The sequence below is a fragment of the Anomaloglossus baeobatrachus genome, chromosome 2 (assembly GCF_048569485.1).
Source record: "Anomaloglossus baeobatrachus isolate aAnoBae1 chromosome 2, aAnoBae1.hap1, whole genome shotgun sequence".
NCBI classification, from domain to species: Eukaryota; Metazoa; Chordata; class Amphibia; order Anura; family Aromobatidae; genus Anomaloglossus; species Anomaloglossus baeobatrachus.
Genome location: NC_134354.1, coordinates 502,927,245 through 502,951,419, shown reverse-complemented (window position 1 = coordinate 502,951,419; position 24,175 = coordinate 502,927,245). Strand labels below are relative to the sequence as shown.

The 24,175-nt window shown below is 43.8% G+C and overlaps 1 protein-coding gene across 6 annotated transcripts in view; it reads left to right on the top strand.

The window, feature by feature from the left end:
- Positions 1–326: 326 nt before the first annotated feature.
- Positions 327–24,175, top strand: part of DMD (dystrophin) — a 4,177,531-nt gene continuing 4,153,682 nt past the window's right edge. For 4 of the 6 annotated variants that reach the window (XM_075336500.1, XM_075336497.1, XM_075336499.1 and 1 more), the window contains exon 1: positions 327–584. In XM_075336500.1, the coding sequence (XP_075192615.1) occupies positions 500–584 (85 nt within the window). In that variant the 5' untranslated portion in view covers positions 327–499. The remainder of the gene's footprint in view (positions 585–24,175) is intronic. The other 2 variants (XM_075336505.1, XM_075336504.1) reach the window with 1 other exon arrangement.

Genomic DNA, 24,175 nt, shown 5'->3' with positions numbered 1-24,175 from the left:
AATATATATTGAACACAGACCCATCATATCTTGAATGTAAGCAACTAAGTGAGGTATAACTAAATTATGTATGCCCTCTGAATTTATTTTGGCAATTTGGTACTTTATTGGTCTTTGTATTGATTGGAAAGAGTGCGGAAATAGTTTCTGGAATCTACAACTTGCTGCTGATTTATAGAGTGTCAGGTTTAATATTCCCTACTTCACATTCACATTCTACTTGTTTTAAACAGGGTGCTTCTATTTTAAGGAGTAACAGATCAGCACCTGTTTTCCCTGATCTGCGGGGCTGACAGTTTACTCATCTTTTCTCAATGCAAACTCTATCTGCAGTTTTGCCAGGCTGTCTGACCCAGAGGGTATAGCAGAAAACGTGATCTCAGGAGCTTCGTGAAATATTTGCTGAACACTGAACAAAGGTATTGTACAAGAAGAAAAGAGAAAGCTGAAAACTTGGCTCGGGATTCTTGATTTACAACTCTTACATCCAAAGTGAGATATGGCTGAGAGTGCTTATCAAGGGGAGGAGAACAAGGATGAGGCGGCACTTGATGAGTTCAATGACATGATCAAAAATCGATCTGGTAAGTGAATTATTGTTATTAATTAAAAATGGCTACGAGCCTGCAAACATTCTATAATAAAATGGGGCTAGATAAATAATTAATGATTGCCTCCTTATACTCTTGTATATATTGTTACAAGGGAGCACTTACAAGGCTGTCCACTACCGTCAACTTTATTTGATAATTTCATTTTATTTGACTTTAACCCTGTACGCTGATAAATGTGAGCTGCCTCTGATGTTGCAGGATGTTTCACACTTTCACTCTAATATTTTTGCAATTGTTAATGCAATGTTTTTTCACAAAATGTACATCTGAAATAATTGAAATGAGATGGTGTTAAAGAAGTAAAGCAACAATCGTGGAATGACTCATTTTTTCTTTTGTGTGTCTCATGCTGAGATCTAAAAGTGATAGTCCAGTGATAGTTTCTTTTTAGATTTAATGACAGATACTCCTGCCATTTGTGTAATAGGACAGGTCAGTAGAGCTGTAAATGGAAATGTCTGCAATGCTTCCATGTAAGATACTATTTCAGTTGCCGTGCCTGTCTCCCTTCCACAGTTCAGCTTACTGATTTATAGACCATTCAATACTTAGTTTATTTACAAGTTCACTTAGCATGTTACATATGTCTGTAACATTACAAGTTGTGTGCCATAGGGTAAACCTTGGTAATGCAAATACTAATTAGTATTAGATGAGCATGAAAATACAGGAACTGTACTGAAGGGTTAAAATATATGCTGTATAACATTACGGTGTATTTCTGCTATCAGTGGACAACTATTCAGATCAGATGACCTACAGTATACTAAAAAATACAGTTAATGAAAGCTTTGTAAGTCCCCTGGCATGCGACTGTTACCGGTGTTAATATGAGTGTGGCTTTCACCCATAGTCAATGGGGTTTTCCAGGGTCATTGTAAATTGGCCCTGAGTTAGAGAATGTTACAAAAAATCATTTTTACTTATCCTTTAAAGGGGTATTCCCATGTCCAAGATCCTATTCCAATATTTAATAATAATAGTACTAACAAATACCTCAAATGAGATATGCAATTTAGTTCTCCTGATATAGCTATGTATACTCATAATGAGTACTTTCTAATACTTGCATATTCATTCCGAATAAGCATGTGCAATGCAAGTCTATGGGGAAAAAGTCACAAAGTAACGAGTAACCTGAATGCCGTACTTTTCGTGCAAGTAGCGAATAGTACAGCATTTGAGTTATTTTGCGAGTATTCCCTATGGACTTGCATTGCACATGCTATTCAGAATGAATATGCGAGTATTAGACAGTACTCGTTATGAGTATAGCGAGTATAAATAGGTAGTTGCTCAATTCTAGTTATGACTATGAGCAATTAACTGACTAACTCTCACTATGAGTGGTCATAACCATGGATACCTAAGCTGCAATGCCCTGCACATGAAGTAAGTAACATGGCTAATCTGGAGAACTATACTACATTTCTAAATGGAGGAATTTGTCAATATTATTATTAAGAGTAGAAGTAGTGAAGGGCTTTTCACATCGCGCCAATGACCACTGCTGCTTAGTTGCCCTGTAAGATCAGGTGCAGCACAAGTGATGGATGCAGCATCCATCACTTGTGCTGCACCTGATCTTACAGGGCAACTAAGCAGCAGTGGTCATTGGCGCTGTGTGAAAAGCCCTTCTCTACTACTACTCTCTGTTATCAGCCTGAGGGGTGCTGCTGCCATGGCCTGGATTTCATGCATTTATAGGAGTTGTGACTTTCACAACTCCATTTGGTGATTAAAATCTACTTGTGTTTAACCCCGTGTATATTGGGGTAAGACCCTATTGCGCTTTTTATCCACAGCTTCTCTATTCTTCAATATTATTATTGTTACACCTACTACGTATTGGGCTAGGATCATGAAGATGGGAATAACCCTTTAAATTTCCGACCAAACCAGAGCTGCCTGTCTAGAAGTTTCCTAAAGACCCTCAGTGAATAAGTCCCTTCCATTAGTCAGTTGACCACTTCCTCCAATCACTGGCTATAGTTGTCCCATGCTGCATGTGCAAACATTACGATTCAGGCCAGTGATTGGCTGCAGGGGTTACGTGACTGGTGGAGTATTATCAATTCTGGTTCCTCCAGGAACCACTGATGAGGTGATACTATAGCATCATGGAGTTTAAGGGATAAATAATTGTTATTTTGTTATCTCTTTATTTAATGTCATGTAATCTTGGAAACCCCCTTTTAAATGGGTTGATAATGGCTGAACAACACGTCTTATGAGGTTCAGCTATGAACACAGAAAAAAACAAAAAAATCAATATACTTAAGCAGACTGACACCATTCTCCCAATCTCCACATGATTCACAGCTGTCACATGACAAACAATATCACATGACAACTGCATCCAATCAGCGGCTATAGATCACTTGCAACTTTCATTATTCCGTCAAGAGTACAAACTTTCATCTTTTTTCCATCTTAAAAAGGCATATGGAAAAAAAATAAGCATAGAATTCATGGTACAATTTACTGGAACTTCAGATGTAGATATGCAATATGTTTCAGAAACCACTCAAGCAGTTGAAAAGAAAAAGATGCATTCATTAGTAATTACTGTACTGACTGCAAATATTATCTATTCAAGATTTCTATGCAACATGACATTTGATGATGATGATGATGATGATGATGTATGAAAGATTGCTTATCTATAGGAAAAATAGTGATGTCAGTGGTATACTGCACAGACTGTGTACATATTAAAGAAAGAAAAAAAACAGGGAAAAAGCTTTAAGTTCAGTTTTACAATTGTGCCATTTATTTATATTAAGATTAACATATCCAAATGTACCCACCATTGACTGATCATTCTCTTATTTATAGATAGGATGTTTATTGCCAGGTTGATGATGTTCATGCATTGAAATTGCAAAATATATCATATTGAGAAATGTAATAGACAGTACCCAATGACAACCTATCTCTATAGGTCAGGAAGGAAGAAGTAATATACAGAAAGTTCCAGAAGTAAAATTACAGAACAGTACTATTGGATTAAAGAGACTTATGATTGTACAACCATGATACTGATAATGCAGGAACTTTTAATGAGGGGTAAAGCATGCAATATGCACTATAGAGTAAAATTAAAAAATGTTTGAGAAATTAGTTGTAGCACTAATCATGCTGTATTTAGTGTGTAGGGGAATGTATACTCATCCACAAAAAAGTTTGAGAATCTCTAAATAGAAAATGAACTTAAATAACCTCATGGTGTTCTGGTAATTACTACTGTACTAATATATGTATAGCCATTACTATTATGTACTGTATACTATTACTAATAACTTATTGATGACAAAGATCCAATCGTCTGTACCACAATAATCAGTGCATGAATACACTGTAAGGACTAGAAGCCACTTTCTAATAATGGATATTGGTCTGATGCTAGTCACTACTTACGTAAAAAAAAGATAGAAGGGTAGTCAGACAAGTTGGGGTCAGGAGACAGGAGGACACAACGGGACACAGGGAGTAAGAAGAAACGCAGTTAAGTCACAGGCCGAGGGTCAGAATTCTAGGAGAGTACGTATTAGATTCAGGGAGCAGACAGAGACGTGGTCAGGTAACGGTCCGAGGAGAGAAGCTAGGAGGTAATGACAAGAACAGGGAGTGGTCAGAGAGAAGTCAAACAACGATTCAGTGTCAAGAAACTTAGATCAGAAAACAAGCACAAACACAAGCCAAGAGCACAACTGCAGAACCAGAGAGTATGACTGGTGAGGTTCTGGGGGAGCATGCTCAGTAATGAAATAGAGCAATTACCACGAAGGTGGAACACCTGAGTAATCAGCACCTCCCAGAACCAACACAATTTAGGAAGGCGCTGCAGAGCATCACCTGTTTGCATGGTGCTCTGTACAGAGGAATCAAGATAATTGGATTCAGAGACAGAAATTGTTGATAGAAGCGAAACATGCAAATTCTGATTTGCCTGTTTAAGTGGATTTTCCAGGGATATTCGATTTGCAGAGATGTTATTCTCCATGAATTTAATGTCTCTTACTATGCTCTGTGGTCTCTCCAGACCCCAGAGCATGATAAGTGCAAGATGTAACAAAACAAGCAAGCAAAAGAAATACCAACCTCTGTCTGCCCTATGTCCAATTCTCCCAGTCGCAAGCAGGCCCTGATGTTATTGATGCATGCACAGTGACCTCCAGGGCCTGCGACCGGAAGTAACAACCAGGCATTAACACTAAGCAGCGTCTTTTCATCATAAATAGACCCTAGAGCATGCTGCAAAGTGAACTATAGAGCATTCTCACATCTAAAAGCTGGCCAAGAGTGAACACCAATGCAGAAATGCGATGCAATGCAGGCATGGAGGAACAGACTATAGGCAAAGAGGGAAGCAATTTGCAAAAGGTTAAAAAGAAAGTAAAATATACCTCACCACTCTCCATTACAGCCATCCTCACAGCTTCTTGCCTATTGTCTGATGTTCTATGCCTCCATTGCATTGCACTGTGGCCCAATATTGACTCTAGGCCAGGGCTCTTGACTGTGATTAGGCCCAGAAGCATATACGAGTGATCTCAAGGGGCTTGCTTGCAGCCAACACCCCTGGTAGGGAGCAGTGAGGGCAGCTAGAGAGATGAGCAGTGAGGCGAGTTTATTTTTATTTTTTAACATTTTGCGCACCCTCTACTGTTCAGCAGGACAGTGGACGCAGCTGGCTGCCATTATCCTGATATTACGCTGAGCTGATTCTAAATATCCAAATTCTCCAGAATATGGATTGTTATAAAATTCAAGTACAATTCAATGCCACTTGAATAAATGTGCCCATCTCTATTGTTCCTACAATCATTTCTTTCGATACATATTAAATAGTGTTAGAGATGAAAAAGTTTCCGTTAAAGTTAAAAGTTGTTACACAAACATAAAAAATTATACAATCATGAATATACATGACCTCTACTGGTCTTTATTTTTTTATTTACACTGAGCAAACATCCAGCCGTCTAGATGAAGCATAAAGCCCAAATTTCAAAATTATAGACATTTCGAAATCAAAGTATAAAAACAAAGCAGATAAATTACTTTAATTGTTTAGTCTTATTATTACTGCATTTATTAATATTTTCATGAAGCCTGATATCCTTTATATACCTTATTATGTCTATTCTAAAATTCAATGTAAAGAAATGGACAGTAGGCTAGTCAAAGTATAGAATGCAATTACTACTGGGAATGTTTGCTAAAATAAAGGGGGGAGTTCCCGGCTCCTTCTCTGTTCAATTTAGTTGTAAGTATCCCATCCTGGGTGCTGTGATGGGATTTTCCCAGAAAGACTGTGTTAATATGGGTTAATCTGCGATTGACAGGGACATAGCTGTTACGGTGCACCTTATTTGCCTTATTTATATATGCTATTGATGGATGGACCTCACAGTGATAACAGGTTGATAAATATTCTTGCTATTTGATATTATGTGTCCCAATCATCTGTGGGTATTTCTTAGTACTATAATTTTAGTGCATATTGTTGCAAAGCTGTGTGAGGGCAAATCTTAGATTTATGACCATATGACATCGATCGGTGCACTATATCATATAAATCTACGTGAATCCAGCTTACACTGTAATTGTTGCATTTAGTTCATGATAATCTGTCTATAATATCATCTACTGCATTTTTTTACCATATTATTTGTGGTCCTCGGTGATTTAGCTGAAATATTTGAATATAATTGTCTCCCTTATATATATAGGACTGAGAGCCTTAGGTACCATTGTTAATTTATCTATACATCTATACAGTGAGTCCGCCCATATCCTGTCCACCGCCATTAACTTGAAAACAGCGGCAGCTATAGGCATAGAAGTGATGTCTAGGTATATTAAAGTAACCATGTGCTACGCAATGAAACCACCTATAGCACCACCTAGTGGAAAACAACGGAGTTAGCATTTTTATCTCGAAAATGAAACGAGATAGAGAAAAAAGGTGAATTAAAAAATTGTAGGGCATCATCAATTCAATACGAATCGACACCTTGTATACAGAAATGCTATGATCTGAAACCCATGACCCCCCAAAACATTGAATGCTGGTCACGCATATGGCGCTCATTTAACTTTGATGCTCAAAGTGGCCACCGTCAGCTGCAATGCACATCTGGGCTCTGGACAGTATACTGTATCTTGCTGCACAATGTGCAATATGGTAAGTGACACATTTGCACAAGCATCTGTAATACGTTGTCGTAGGTCCTGCAATGTTTGTGGAGGGGTCGCATACACCTGCTGTTTCATGTGACCTCACAGAAAGAAGTCCAATGGGGCCAGGTGAGAGGGGAGGCCCCTCCACACAGCCACCATGCCCAATGACTTGCAGGAAGGTCTCCATGAGGTATCACTTCATGTCTGCAGCCTTGTGAGTTTTACACATTGCCATCATAGCATTTCTGTATGCAAGGTGTCGATTCGTATTGAATTGATGATGCCGTACAATTTTTTAATTTACTTATTTTGTCTATCTTGTTCTGTTTTTGAGATAAAAATGCTAACTCCGTTGTTTTCCACCAGGTGGCGCTATAGGTGGTTTCGCTGCGTAGTGCATGGCTACTTTACTATACCTAGACACCACCACTTCTATGCCTATAGCTGCCGCGACTCTCAAGATAATGGCAGTGGACACAATATGGGTGGACACACTGTATATTTAAGAGCCGTTGTGATTACTCATGGTTAGTTGCTAATCCCGCCCCCGCACGTGACCACATGCAGCTCCTCCCCCCACATTACACACATGCTCCGCCCCCCACACATTACACACACGGCTCTGCCCCTCCACACATTACACAGACAGCTCTGCTACATCCACACTCAAATCCCTCCTGACCCCACACATAAACTTCACCTTATCCAGCACCATGACAACCAGCACAGCAGAGTCCTGCATACACTGAGAAACTGATCATGTGACCCCTGAATCCTCCCCTCCATGTGCAGTGTAGTGGTATGGTGATAAACCTGTCATGGTGATTAACCCTTACACCACCAGCCCGCCGGGAAAGCCGCAAATATTCAAGGCTGCAGTGGAGTGCCACAGTGATTAACCCTTACACCGACAGCCCGCCGGAAACCCAATATTCAATGCTGCAGTATAGTGCCACGGTAATTAACCCTTACACCCCCAACCCACCGGGAAACTTGCCAATATTCAACTATGCAGTGTAGTGCCACAGTAATTAACCCTTACACGCCCGCTGTATACAGCTAACTGTATACAGATCAAGGGCCTTTATATCCTTGGGGGGAGCTGTATACCCTTTGGGGGAAGGACAGCTGTATACCATTGGGGGGAGGGGAGCTGTAAACCCTTGAGGGGAGAGCTGTATACCAGGGAGGTAAGCTGTATACCCTTGGGAAGAGCTGTATACCCTTGGGGAGAAGAGCTGTATACCCTTGGGGACAGGAGAGCTGTATACCCTTGAGGGGGGACAGCTGTATACCTTTGGGGGAGCTATGTACCAGGGAGGTGAGCTGTATGCCCTTGTGGGGGAAGAGAGCTGTATACCCTTGGGAGGAGAGCTGCAAACCCTTGGGGAGGAGAGCTGTATACTCTTGGGGAGGGGAGCTGTATACCTTTGGGGGAAAGCTGTAAACCCTTGAAGGGTGGGGAGCTGTATACTCTTGGGGAGAGGGGAGCTGTATACCCTTGAAGGGATAGCTTTATACCTTTTGGGGGAAAGACAGCTGTATACCCTTGGGGGAAAGACAGCTGTATGCACTTGGGGGGAGGACAGCTGTATACCCTTGAGGATGAGAGCTGTAGACCTTTGGGGGGGTGCTATATACCAAGAAGGTGAGCTGTATATCCTTGGGGGGAGAGCGGTATACCCATGGGGAAGAGAGCTGTATACCCGTGGGGAGGAGAGCTTTATACCCTTGAGGAGGAGAGCTGTATACCCTTGGGTGGGAGGAGAGCTGTATATCCTTGGGGTGAAATCTGTATACCCTTGGGGGAGGGGAGCTATATATCCTTGGGGAGGGGAGCTATATATCCTTGGGGGAGAGGAGCTGTATAGCCTTGGGGGTAGAGCTGTATACCCTTTGGGAAAAGGACAGCTGTATACCCTTGGGGGGAGACCTGTATACCCTTGGGGGGAGGAGAGCTGTATACCCTTGAGGTGGACAGCCCGTATACCTTTGGGGGGAGCTATACCAGGGAGTTGAGCTGTAAACCTTTGGGGGGAGAAGAGCTGTATACCCTTGGGGGAAAGCTGTATACCTTTTGGAGGAAGACCTATATACCCACAGCAGAGTCCTGCATACACTGAGGAGCTGATCATAATGGGCCTGCCGAGCGTTACCTGGCTGGGAACAGCTAGTAACATCATACTGATGATACAATTTTGGATTATGTTAATAAAATGCAATATTGTTTATGTCTAATGTCACCACATTGGTCCTCTTTCTATACATACCTTCTAGCTTCCCCCTTGCTGGCATTTATGGTATAATATAATGTTTTAATCCTGCTGAGAACTCCTCTTTTCTCACTGTTTTTGTTATATGATTTTTTTTTTTTTTTCAAACACTTGGCATTTTTTACCCCTTGAGCAATAAACATTTTGCACTTGAATCAGGACAATTGGTCGTAGTGTTTTCTTTGTATTTATGATTGTTCCCTTTGCGACTTGTCCAGTAATTAATAAGACATGGTCAATTATGGTTGCTCTTTTGAATTATAGTTTTCATGAAGGACTTTTATTCCTTAAAAGATGCAACCCATTTTCCTGTTTTTTTTTTCTTTTTTAGGATAAAGGGGGGCCAAGTGTGGACTTTAGCACTACGACTTATGCTTATGTGCTGGGGCTCTTATTTTTGTAAATGCCATAGCTAGAGGAATTTATTTTTTTGATTTATATAATTCAAAAGCCCGCTTATTCTTCATGTGTTAAAATGCTAACTAAAAAAATGTTGTAAATGCTGTAAATTGAACCTATCGAGCAATAATGAATAAAGAAGCTGTGGAGTATGTGAATTCTCTAGGGCTACATTAGTCTTTACCTGAATAGCTTCCTCTGGTAAGCCATATGGGTAATAGAAGTAAATTACGTAATTGCTAATAATGTCATTCTGTAATGTACAATTGGAAGGGTCAGACAAGGTGAACCGGTGCTTTTAAGTAAACTTTCTGAATAAAGGTATGAAATATCAACTAATGCTTTCTGGTTCTAGCAAGGGCGGGAAAATGTTATTATTCCTGGATTCTCATACCCAGTACCTGACAATGCTGTATTTAATAGCACAGCTTAGATTTGCCGCTGCATAAATCATCTTTCTTTACCATCAATGCATGGAGTAGAGATGATGAGCAGACAAATAGTAGTAGTATCAGTAATAATCATCAATTCAACAAATCAAGGCTGTATTGCTTAAATAATAGCAGTTAGTGCTGCAAAATTAAAGGGTTTATCCTCTACCTGATCATTACGTTTTTTTAAATGAAGGAGTCCCCCTTGTAAAATAAAATAACAAGCACTCCCCTTCCACACCAACAATGTACCAGTGATATCAGTGCCAGGTCAGCCATGGTTCAAATAAATTTGTTATGCCATGTGAGCCCTGAACTTAGTGACGCCGTTACTTTCCTAAAGCAGATATTGGAAAAGTGGAAGAAAGAGTCCAGCAGCCCTATAGCTGGTGGTTAGGATTCACGTGTCATTGTAAGGAGCTGTAACGTTCCCCCCAAAGACATCAATCACATTGATGTAATGTGACATATATTGTGTTTCTGCGTAATGTACGCTGTAATAAAGTTATGTATAGCAGTGTTATAGGAATGTATAATGTAAGGTATAGTAATGTTTAATATGTAGTAGCGTTGATATGTAATGTTTGTGTATTAGGCTAAGGTGTGTTAGCCGTGTTGGCAAGGTAGAGAGATACTTGGTAGTGAAGTGACTCCAGTGTCAGCCAGACATGGGGGGATTTTAGAGAGGAAAAGGATCTGTCCAGCTGTGTACACATGAAAGGGTAGTGGTTCTAGGAGCAGACCTTATCAGGGAACTCAATTGGTAGCCAGATTCCAGGATTCACAGTGTAAACATTGATGTGTGGGCCTTCTACTAGGAAGAAGGAGGTTTACCTTATCTGTTCAGCCTGTATACAGTATACAAGTAAAGGTACTGTCACACATAACGAGATCGCTAGCGAGATCGCAGCTGAGTCACCATTTGGTGACGCAGTAGCGATCCCGTTAGCGATCTCGTTATGTGTCACACCTACCAGCGATCAGGCCCCTGCTGTGAAATCGCTAGTCGATGCTGAATGGTCCAGGTAATTTTCTTCAAAGGCAATGTCCTGCTGGGCAGGACACATCGCTGTGTTTGACACTGTGTGACAGGGTCACAGTGACTGCTGAGATCGTTATACAGGTCGCTACTGCGACCTGTATTGTTCCTGCATCGCTGGTAAGATCTGTCTGTGTGACATCTCACCTGCGACCTCCCAGCGACTTACCTGCGATCCCTATCAGATCGCATCGTTTTCGGGATCGCTGGTAAGTCGTTGTATGTGACTGGGCCTTAAGATGTCATTGCCTGAAAGTGTGATAAGCGTGCCTCTATTATACAAATGTGTCTTTGGAGTACAATGCCTGCTGCCCTTTGTACTTGAGTTTATTGTCAAGTAAAGAAGACTGTTTTTAACAACATGTCTGATTTCTTCAACCTGGGGAAAGAGGGGTCAGATGACACAGAGCGGCAGGCTCAAAGGAGAAGGTGTCCATAGTAGTAAAAACACCACACACACGCACACACACCCATGCACCTCAATCTTCTCTAGTGTGCCACAGTGCAGAAAATTCAGCACTTGCTCATGGCTACAGCTCTGAGCAACACTACATCATAGGCCAAAAGCACACTTCCGCATAAAAACGTACGTGTCTCACGTTCCATTTTTTGGGTCCGTGTTCCGTTTTTTAGGGACGTTTCTCCCATACGTATGACATCCATGTGATGGTGTATGCTCTCCGTGTGTACGTGTGGAATGTACGTATTGCCATAAAATACGTACGTATGCAATCCGTGAGCCGTCCGTTTTTAGAGGTCCGCATTCTTACCCAAATAACGTTGTTAATTCTTCATCATGAGAGCCTGGTGTTGTTAATTAATCAATTTCCGTCCTCCATCGGTGGATAAGGTTTAAAAACATTTCAAATAATTGTTTTTAGGCTCTTCCACTCATCAGACTGACTCCAAAATGTCTCTCTCCAATGAAGCAACCATGTATTTGCTATGGTTGATATCTAGGAGATTTGGGGTTAGGAGACATATGCTTAAATATGAACCACCTGTTGAAAAAAGGATGTGGATCCACCCCCTTTTCAAGCTAAGGAAGACGCAAGGCTATTTTAATATTCTTTATGGAGAAATGTGCAAATTTCCACCTAAATTTCAAGCATACTGCCATATAACCATAACGTCCTTTGACAACATCCTTTGCCTTGTGCATCACCAATTGAAACATCAGGACATTTGACAATTTGACAATTGACCTCATAGATTGGAAACAAGTGCTGCTGATGTTTGGATTAAAAACGCACACGGACGATACGTGCTGAACACGGACATGGTATGTGTGCCGTCTGTGCAGGCACGGACCCATAGACTTTAGCGGGTCCGTGCCTGCGTGTTGACGGCCAAAAACAGCTATGTCGTCCATGCGGGAAAACGCACACACGTACTTACCACACGGACACACGTTCCATGTGATTTTACGCATGTGTGCCATCACCCATAGGGTAACATTGGTCAACGTGTCTCCGTGTCTCCGGTACGTGCAAAAACGTACCAAACATGTACCGGAGGCACGGATGTGTGTTGCGGGCCATAAAGATGCTTTACCAACTCTGGCAGACCCAACCCAGGCATTGCTGGAATGGCTCTAGTGCGAGTGGTGAGCATATGTTTTTTTAATTTACAAAGGTGACTATTTAATTTAAAAAAGGGTTAAACAGGTAATAGATAGACCATTTATTAATGACCATTTAATCAAAATGTCGGCAGCCTTTTGTAGCATGACGTGAGTTGCAATTTGAATTTGACTGGAGTGCTGCAGATTTCTGATTCCTGCTTTAAAATACAGCTTCATTTTCTCTTTTTTCTGTACCCTTGACAGCTTTTCACTCTTCTTCCCCTAACGCCCACAAAGACCCAATCACCATGTAACCCCTCTCCAAATAGAGCCCAAGACATGTGTTGTCACCCTCAGACACCTACCTAACCACACACGAATTTTGCTGTATTATGCTCCCTGGCTCAATCACAGGAGCTTATAAATCAGACAAGTGCAATCCAACAAAAAAAAGGGGTTGCACTAAGACTAAAGCCCGCTACACACGCTTCAATATATCTCACAATCCATCGTTGGGGTCAAGTTGTAAGTGACGCACATCCGGCATCGTTTGTGACGTATCTGCGTGTGACAGCTACATGCGATCAGGATTGAACGCAAAACCGTTGATCGCAAACACATCGTATCATTCTCTAGAATTGAGCGTTTTGTTGCAAGAACCTAGTCAATTGTAACGTGTGACATCCCTCATACGATTTTGTTGTCTGATGCTATGTGCGCAGGTGTGCGCTCTGCACCGCAGCTTAAAAAAGGTCTGCTTCAGAGCGCAGCTGAAAAGCTGCGTTCTGAAGCGCCTCACAATGTCTGTCATGCACTAATCTCTGTCAGTCCGTCACTATCTCTGTCCCTCACTCTCTGTCCATGTCAGTCTATCCCCCTCTCTCATATACTCACCGATCCCCGATCCCTGGCGCTGCACGGCATTCACACTGCTCCGGCGGCTTTTACTGTTTTGAAAAAGCCGGCCGCCCATTAAACAATTTCGTATTCCCTGCTTTCCCCGCCCACCAGCGCCTATGATTGGTTACAGTGAGACACGCCCCCACTCTGAGTGACAGGTGTCACACTGCACCCAATCACAGCAGCCGGTGGGCGTGTCTATACTGTGTAGTGAAATAAATAATTAAATAATTAAAAAAAACGGCGTGCGGTTCCCCCCATTTTTAAAACCAGCCAGATAAAGCCATACGGCTGAAGGCTGGTATTCTCAGGATGGGGAGCTCCACGTTATGGGGAGCCCCCCACCCTAACAATATCAGCCAACAGCCGCCCAGAATTGCCGCATACATTAGATGCGACAGTTCTGGGACTGTACCCGGCTCTTCCCGATTTACCCTGGTGCGTTGGCAAATCGGGGTAATAAGGAGTTATTGGCAGCCCATAGCTGCCAATAAGTCCTAGATTAATCATGTCAGGCGTCTATGAGACACCTTCCATGATTAATCTGTAAGTTACAGTAAATAAACACACACCCGAAAAAATCCTTTATTAGAAATAAAAACACACACATATACCCTGGTTCACCACTTTAATCAGCCCCAAAAAGCCCTCCTTGTCCGGCGTAATCCAGGATGATCCAGCGTCGCTTCCACCGCAGCTGCATGGAGGTGACCGGAGCTGCAGAATACACCGCCGCTCCTGTCACCTCCACACAGCAACTGAAGACAGCCGCGCGATCAGCTGCTGTCACTGAGGTTACCCGCGGCCACCGCTGCATCCACCGGTGGCCGCGGGTAACCTCAGTGACAGCAGCTGATCGCGCGGCTGTGTTCATTTGCTGTGTGGAGGTGACCGGAGCGGCTGTGTCTGCTGCGGCTCCGGTCACCTCCATGCAGCTGCGGTGGAAGCGACGCTGCATCATCCTGGATTACGCCGGACAAGGAGGGCTTTTTGGGGCTGATTAAAGTGGTGAACCAGGGTATATGTGTGTGTTTTTATTTCTAATAAAGGATTTTTTCGGGTGTGTGTTTATTTACTGTAACTTACAGATTAATCATGGAAGGTGTCTCATAGACGCCTGACATGATTAATCTAGGATTTATTGGCAGCTATGGGCTGCCAATAACTCCTTATTACCCCGATTTGCCAACGCACCAGGGTAAATCGGGAAGAGCCGGGTACAGTCCCAGAACTGTCGCATCTAATGTATGCGGCAATTCTGGGCGGCTGTTGGCTGATATTGTTAGGGTGGGGGGCTCCCCATAACGTGGAGCTCCCCATCCTGAGAATACCAGCCTTCAGCCGTATGGCTTTATCTGGCTGGTTTTAAAAATGGGGGGAACCGCACGCCGTTTTTTTTAATTATTTAATTATTTATTTCACTACACAGTATAGACACGCCCACCGGCTGCTGTGATTGGGTGCAGTGTGACACCTGTCACTCAGAGTGGGGGCGTGTCTCACTGTAACCAATCATAGGCGCTGGTGGGCGGGGAAAGCAGGGAATACGAAATTGTTTAATGGGCGGCCGGCTTTTTCAAAACAGTAAAAGCCGCCGGAGCAGTGTGAATGCCGTGCAGCGCCGGGGATCGGGGATCGGTGAGTATATGAGAGAGGGCTGGTAACTTCAGTTACTCAGGAGATTAGCGGTCACCGGTGAGTCTTCACTGGTGACCGCTAATCAGGACGCGACACAGACAGAGCCGCAGCATCACAATGAAGTCGGGTGAGGTTCACCCGAGTTCATTCTGACATTGCGGCTCTGTCTGTGTCTGCTGTCATCTGCCATTCAGCTCTGCTACATGGCTGTCTGTGTCTGCTGTCAGCGGCCATGTAGCAGCGCTGAATGGCAGATGACATAGTAAAAACGCATCCCTACACATTACACACGCTTGGCAAGTCAATAAATAAAAAAAAAAAAAAGGTGCCCAATGCATACTTCACAGAACACATGATCTAAAGGATCGCACACACAATTGACCAATTTAACATAGACTACTAACGCTCGTGTGACAGCAAATGAACGACCAACGTGAAATCTCATAGATCCCGTATGCAACCTGGGCGTGTCACATCGCAAATGCGATTGTACAACTAATTGCAACGTGTAAAGTGGGCTTAAAGCCAGCTTTACAATTAGGTGTGCGATCTCGTATGTGATGTGACACGCCCAGGACGCATATGAGATTGCATGTAGGTCATTCATTTGCTGTCACACGTGCGTTAGTAGTCTATGTTAAATTGATCAATTTTGTGTGCGATCCTTTAGATCATGTGTTCTGTGACGTATGCATTGGGCACCCTTTTTTTTTTTTTTTTATTTATTGACTTGCCAAGCGTGTGTAATGTGTAGGGATGCGTTTTTACTATGTCATCTGCCATTCAGCTCTGCTACATGGCCACTGACAGCAGACACAGACAGCCATGTAGCAGAGCTGAATGGCAGATGACAGCAGACACAGACAGAGCCGCACAATCAGAATGAACTCGGGTTAACTTCACCCGACTTCATTGTCATGCTGCGGCTCTGTCTGTGTCACACCTGATTAGCGGTCACCCGTGAAGGACTCACCGGTGACCGCTAAACTCCTGAGTAACTGAATTGAGCAGCCCTCTCTCATATACTGACCGATCCCCGATCACCGGCGCGGCGCTGCACGGCTTTCTCACTGCTCCGGCGGCTTTTACTATTTTGAAAAAGCCGGCCGCTCATTAAACAATCTCGTATTCCCTGCTTTCCCCGCCCACCGGCGCCTATGATTGGTTGCAGTGAGACACGCCCCCACGCTGAGTGACAGGTGTCTCACTGCACCCAATCACAGCAGCCGGTGGGTGTGTCTATACTGTGCAGTGAAATAAATAATTAAATAATTAAAAAAAACGGCGTGCGGTCCCCCCCAATTTGAAAACCAGCCAGATAAAGCCATACGGCTGAAGGCTGGTATTCTCAGGATGGGGAGCTCCACGTTATGGGGAGCCCCCCAGCCTAACAATATCAGTCAGCAGCCGCCCAGAATTGCCGCATACATTAGATGCGACAGTTCTGGGACTGTAACCGGCTCTTTCCGATTTGCCCTGGTGCGTTGGCAAATCGTGGGGTAATAAGGAGTTATTGGCAGCCCATAGCTGCCAATAAGTCCTAGATTAATCATGTCAGGCGTCTCCCTGAGATGCCTTCCATGATTAATCTGTAAGTGACAGTAAATAAACACACACACCCGAAAAAATCGTTTATTAGAAATAAAAGACACAAACATATACCCTGGTTCACCACTTTAATAAGCCCGAAAAAGCCCTCCATGTCCGGCGTAATCCAGGATGCTCCAGCGTCGCTTCCAGCTCTGCTGCATGGAGGTGACCGGAGCTGCAGCAGACACCGCCGTTCCTGTCACCTCCACGCAGCAAATGAAGACAGCCACACGATCAGCTGAGCTGTCATTGAGGTTACCCGCGGCCACCGCTGGATCCAGTGACAGCGGGTAACCTCAGTGACAGCTCAGCTGATCGCGCGGCTGTCTTCATTTGCTGCGTGGAGGTGACAGGAGCGGCGGTGTCTGCTGCAGCTCTGGTCACCTCCATGCAGCAGAGCTGGAAGCGACGCTGGAACATCCTGGATTACGCCGGACATGGAGGGCTTTTTCGGGCTTATTAAAGTGGTGAACCAGGGTATATGTTTGTGTTTTTTATTTCTAATAAAGGATTTTTTCGGGTGTGTGTGTTTATTTACTGTCACTTACAGATTAATCATGGAAGGCATCTCAGGGAGACGCCTGACATGATTAATCTAGGACTTATTGGCAGCTATGGGCTGCCAATAACTCCTTATTACCCCGATTTGCCAACACACCAGGGCAAATCGGGAAGAGCCGGGTACAGTCCAGTCCCAGAACTGTCGCATATAATGTATGCGGCAATTCTGGGCGGCTGCTAACTGATATTGTTAGGCTGGGGGGCTCCCCATAACGGGAAGCTCCCCATCCTGAGAATACCAGCCTTCAGCCGTATGGCTTTACCTGGCTGGTTTTCAAATTGAGGGGGACCGCACGCCGTTTTTTTTAATTATTTAATTATTTATTTCACTGCACAGTATAAACACGCCCACCGGCTGCTGTGATTGGTTGCAGTGAAACACCTGTCACTCGGCGTGAGGGCATGTCTCACTGCAACCAATCATAGGTGCCGGTGGGCGGGGAAAACAGGGAATACGAGATTGTTTAATGAGCGGCCGGCTTATTCAAAATAGTAAAAGCCGCCGGAGCAGTGAGAAAGCCGTGCAGCGCCGCGCCGGTGATCGGGGATCGGTGAGTATGAGTGAGGGGGTAAGAGGGATAGCCTGACATGGACAGAGAGAGAGGGACAGAGATAGTGACCGACTGACAGAGATTAGTGAATGACAGACATTGTGAGGCGCTTCAGAACGCAACTTTTCAGCTGCGCTCTGAAGCGGACCTTTTTTAAGCTGCGGTGCAGAGCGCACACCTGCGCACATAGCCTCAGACATCACAATCATATGAGGGATGTCACACGTTTCAATTGACTAGGTTCATACAACAAAACGTCCAATATATGAGGAATAAACGACGTGTATGCGATCACCGTATTTTCGTTCAATCTTGATTGCACGTAGGTGTCACACGCAAATACGTCATGAACGATGCAGGATGTGCGTCACTTACAATTTGACCCTGACGATGGATTGAAAGATTTATTGAAGCGTGTAAAGCAGGCATAATGTTATTCAATGAGGTAGTGCAGATCTGTGTTTTTTTTTCGCAGCTGTATTTAGCATGGCAATTTGTTTTAGCATGCTGTGATTTCACTCCTAAATGAGTACAGGGCAAGAAAAAATTGGATGCCATACTGACCATTAGTGTGGCATATCATTTTTAAGAATACATTACAATTCTGTAAGATGGGAAACTGTAAATGGTCATGTAAAAGATTAATAGCTGCTGATTAAAAAGACATATTTCATAAGGACAGCACCGGTATGATAAGTGAAAAAAAAAATCATCCCACGTTTTCTGTATGAGAATGGGACCAATTTTTATATGCTTGTGTGACCCCAGCCTTAAGGGTGCTTTACATGCTGCGATATCGGTAACGATATATCATCGGGGTCACGTCGTTAGTGACGCACATCCGGCGTCGTTACCGACATCGCAGCGTGTGACACCATTGAATGACGATCAACGAGCACAAAAACGTGAAACATCGTCGCTCATTTCCTTAATATCGCTGCTGCCGTTACGATGTTGTTCGTCGTTCCTGCAGCATCACACATCGCTATGTGTGACACCGCAGGAGCGACGAACATCTCCTTACCTGCGTCCACCGGCAATGTGGAAGGAAGGAGGTGGGCGGGATGTTACGTCCCGCTCATCTCCGCCCCTCCGCTTCTATTGTCCGGCCGCTTAGTGACGCTGCAGTGACGTCGCTATGACGCCGAACGCACCTCCCCCTTGAAGGAGGGATTGTTCGATGGTCACAGTGACGTCGCTGACATGTGGTGTGACGCTGGTATGTGCGTGTGACGCTGCTGTGGCGATAATGTTTGCTACGGCAGCAATCACCAAATGTCGTGCCACAGACGGGGCAGGTGTAATTGCACGCAACATCGCTAGCATCGCTAGCGATGTCGCAGCGTGTAAAGCACCCTTTTGGCCTGTTTCACATGTCAGTGAAAACCACAGACGTTTTTCACTGATGTGTAAAAAATGCATATGGTTCTCCGTGTGCCGTGATTCACAGCACACGTGGGTTGTCTATCTGCAATCCGTGATCCGTGATATGTAATCCGTGATTGCACATGGGCATATGCTTACCTGTCCCATGCCTGCTGTCCGTGGTGCTGAACTCTCCAGCTCTGCAGCTTCTGGCCCTCGCTGTCTCTCACTTCTGTAGCTACTTCCGGGTTGGCTCTCGCTGCATTTGTGAATATGGATGCCATAATGAACCGGCCAGAAAGCTACAGAGAGCAGAGGCTGCACAGAGCGTCGCTGGAGAAGGGGTGTTGAAAATGTTTTTTATTTTCAATGTACATTTTTTTCTGATACGTGTTTCACGGATCACACCATAGTGTGGTCCATGGGACATCAGTGATGCCAGAAAAAAACGGACTTGTCTATGTGTGGCAACAATCACGGACACGTGTGTACGCCTCACAGAGACACGGTCAGTGAAACATCACTGATGTGTGCGCAGACCCATTGATTATAGTGGGTCTGCATATGTCCATGATTCTGGTACTTATAAAAACTAGCACTTACGTACCAGAATCCCTGACATGTGAAACAGGCCTTACTATGATTTTAATATCAATTATTTGCAGATGCTTTAGGACTATAAGAATACTGAGTGCGTCATCATCAGATGAGTCTCTCTAATCACAGCTGCAATGGTTCTCTGCCTCAAAAAGTATTTAGTATCAAACAACACAATTTTTTTTAGATTTTTCTTTCTATGTTATTAATTATAAATTAAAATTAATTTAAAAAAATCTTCTTTTACCATCTAATAGTCTGAAGTTCTAGTTTCTACATAGCTAGTATAAATCATTGACAGAAAAGATGATTGCAAGGTAGTACTGATAAGTATGGGCTGTAAGATCCAGAGCAGCACACACTGAACTAAACAAGCGCTAAGATCCGAAAACTGATTATGTCAATAGCAGACATTGTGGTTTCTTATCTTACAGGCTGATTCAGTGCTGACCTTACAGAAAGATGTCCCTTCATTCAAGTGGAGATTACAGTACAGAAAAGATGAGCTAATAATGTGATATATGGTGTAGTACCTATCAGTAAAATCCAGCTTTGTGTCTGAGCTGTTGTTACTCCCATTTCCACTTTCACATAAATCTGAAAGACGCTACTCTAAAATGGCAGAGGATTCACAGACTGACAGTGGAACAGACGGACAGTAGAGCAGTGGCATCTAGAGTTATGAATTAGATGAGGTTCGTGATATAAAAATTCACTGCAATTGTCTGTGGTCATTGTTTAGTTGGGAAATGGATTTAACACACCTATGATCAAAGATTGCCCTAACATGCCATGATAAACTATTATGGTCAGGTAATGTGATATCTCTATGGACGTGAGCAGTGATATAACTTCCAAAAGAAATGTCTGTGAGAGAAAAAAATATATTTTTCAAGACTCTTAGTTCTGTTAATTTTCTTTTTTAATTGTCCTACTCAAGGTGTTTTCTAAAATCCACCTAGATAAGAAAAGCGTCTAACCCTTATGTTTGTGAGACTATTACTAAATATTTATATGATATACTGGTTAAAATGATTAGTAAAATGTAAAGGTCACTTTATACACAGCGACATCGCTAGCGATGTCGCTGGTGAAAGCACCCGCCCCCGTCGGTTGTGCATCACGGGCAAATCGCTGCCCGTGATGCACAATATCGTTAGTCCCCGTCACACATACTGACCTGCCTAGCCGCGTCACTGCGGCCGACCAACCGCCTCCTTTTTAAGGGGGGAGTTTGTTTAGTGTCACAGTGGCATCACTAAGAGGCCGCCCAATAGAAGCGGAGGGGCGGAGATGAGCGGGCCGAACATCCCGCCCACCTCCTTCCTTCCTCATTGCGTGCGGCCGCAGGTAAGGTGTCACACATAGCGATGTGTGCTGCCGCAGGAACGACAAACAACCTGCGTCCTGCAACAGCAACAATAATCGAGAAAGGAACGACGCGTCAATGATCAACGATTAGGTAAGTAATTTTGATCGTTAATGGTCGTTCGTGCGTTTCACACACAACGACGTCGCTAACGAGGCCGGATGTGCGTCACAAATTCCGTGACCCCCAACAACATCTCATTAGCGATGTCGTTGCATGTAAAGTGGCCTTAACATTAGCAATTATGATGAATAGTGATGGGTGAACGTGCTCAGCTCTGCTTCTTACTCTATCAAGCATTAGCGTGATTGATTACTCGTGGAGCTTGGCCGAGTACTGCAGATGCTTGTGTGCTGCCCCATCGCACACCGGGGTGCTCAGATCTGGCGTGGTCATGGCTCGAGGGGTCCGGACCCGGGCTTGGCAAACACTCCGATCCTTGAAGGGGGATTATTTACAGGGGAGAAGTTCATGACGCCACCTGCGGGTTGCAGTAATGGGAGTACCGCCGCTGCTGGAAGGAGTACCGGGACAGATGGTGTGGAGCAGCAAGGTGTCAGTCCCTTCACAGGTAGGGAAGGCCCCAGCCTCTGGAGTTTTGGTGGATATTTGGGAGCGCAGGGTACAGGGGAGTAGGGGACTCACTGTAGATAGTCGTGGTGCTGGATGAGGATTATAAAGTAGACACTCACACTGAAGGCAAACCAAAGTCTCTGTGCATCACTGTCACTGCGGGGAGCCCGTCCAGGTATCCGCTCCCACCGGTGTCACTTGGTAATCCAGAGCCCACCTCCATGCACAATTTAGTTGTTTGTTGTGGCCCCTTGGCTTGAAGCTGTTAGGGCCCCGCTTACTATGTGGTGTGTAGCTGTGCTCTTGATGGCTGGCACTTGGGATTTCAGTGGGCTGCTTTACTGGAAGACCCTATCCCCAGCGTTGTGCTGATGCCTTCAATATCTGAGCTCTTAGGGAAGTTCGTGAAGATACTCTTCCTCCCAGGTTAATTATCAGGACGTTTAATTGGTTCCTGACCTAGGGTCCCGTACCCTATCATGCTTGGTACCGGTCAGTTCTTTTGGGTTCCTGATGCCGACAGTCCTCCTAGACTATGTCCGTCACACCCTTTTCCATTGTCACTGCCACCAGTCCTCGACTCCTCTGGTCCCGGACCACCGTCTGCGACCCAACCTCAGTCTAGCTCCCTGGGAGCTACCACTCCAGCTCCTCACCCTTTGAGGGCTCTCACTACTCTCTCTCTTCCTCCCTCCCACCAGTCTGCCTGACCCCTAGGTGGGTGACCCTATTCCAGCTTGACCAACCCACTGGTGTATCTGATAGGTTATGATGTAAGGTGTGAATGTAATTTGTGCTTATGGTAGTGACACTGATTTCTTAGAAACCTGGAACCATGGGGGGGTAGGCCCTGCACCCTTGGTAAGGATTGCAGTACCCTGTGGCACCCACCCTGATATATTCAGGGATGCCATACTTGGATATTTCATCTGTGAAACAATGACCACAACACACAGGCTAGCTTCACTGCTTGATGTGTGCAGGCACCCCAGGGAGAGTCATTCACAGTCTGAAGGGCTCTCCAGGGGGATAAAACAATGTTTTCAGATGTAGTTGTTACAAGCCAAAAAAAATCCGCCTTCCCTCCAGAAATGCTCTGCTTATGGCTGGCTGTATGTAAGCGAAAACCCAAACTGCCCAACACATGACTCTCCAAAATGCTTGTTACTCATGTCAAGCTAGTTCGTGTGTCTGACCAGCTTGAATCAAGTAATGAGCATTAGAGCATATTAGTACTCAGCCACCACTAGTGATGAGCAAACTGCTCGGTGCTATTGTGCTTGGTAAAAGCTGAAGGGAAAAAGCGCAATAGGTTCTTTCCCAACGGACATATAAGAGTAATAAGAGAATGTGCTCACCTTATGGGGTTCTGTGTCACACAACCAGAGGTAAAGCATGTAATCAGCTGCTGCAGAGTCCACATGCTAAAAAAGCCAAAGCAGATCAGGAACAAAGTAGATGTGGAGCTGTTACTGTGCAATTGAAGGTATAACGTAAACCAGGAATCCACCTTCATTCAACTTTCCTGGATTTATGTCAAGTGTTCAGCAGCACAGTAACAGTTCCACATCCACTTGGATGTGCTTGTGCTCGGTAAGCATAATGAGCATTTTGATGGTTGGGTGCTCAGTACTTGATTACAAAGTATAATGGAAGTCAATGGAGAACTTGAGCATTTTTCTGGAAAATATTCTGGAAAAATTATTTAGTCCCCCATTGATTTCAATTTACTGTGTTAATGAGTACCGAGCAACCGAACATCCAAATGGTCATTATGCTTACTGGGCACAAGAGCACCAAGCAGTTTGCTCATCACTAATTAGGAACTATTATTAGATCTATGACTGTTTAGCACTCCTGAAAAGGAACTTGTCAAGCCAAAAAATGCTATTAACCTGCATATGTGCAGATATTAATAGCAATCTAAGAGTGCCCAGCTGCCACACTGAAAGGCACTGATGGACAGCTGGCTTTGTTCTTAAACACTGTTGATCTGGCTGTCAATCAAATCCAGAGTGTCTTTCATTGTGGCAGCTGGGCAGTTTTAGAATGTTATTAATATCTGCAGGTTAATAGCACTTTTTGACGTGACAAGTTCCCTTTAAGAAAGGAAAAAGTTACATTCATCGCGTTCCTTAAAGCATCAATGCAGTTTTTAAGTGCCTTTATTGAATTCAGTAAACCGTAGTGTGTGCATATGGCAAATAACAGTAAATCGGTGTGTACTGCAGCTTTTTCTATTTTATCACTTAACAATATAAGTGAATATGTTCTGCATAATTGAAGTATGGGCCTTGGGAATCCTTTCCACTATAAAGGTGGAATATGTTATAAATTACATATTGCTATGACTACAATTACAAGAAAAGTTTGATTTACAATATTCAGATTTTTAAGACATGTATAAATTACAATGTAGAGGTCACCTTAACTATATTCTCTAGCATTAATAATATGTACGTAGTAAAAATGTACACCACTTCCATTTATTAACAAAGCTTAGAGAAGAAAATAAATGAGAATAA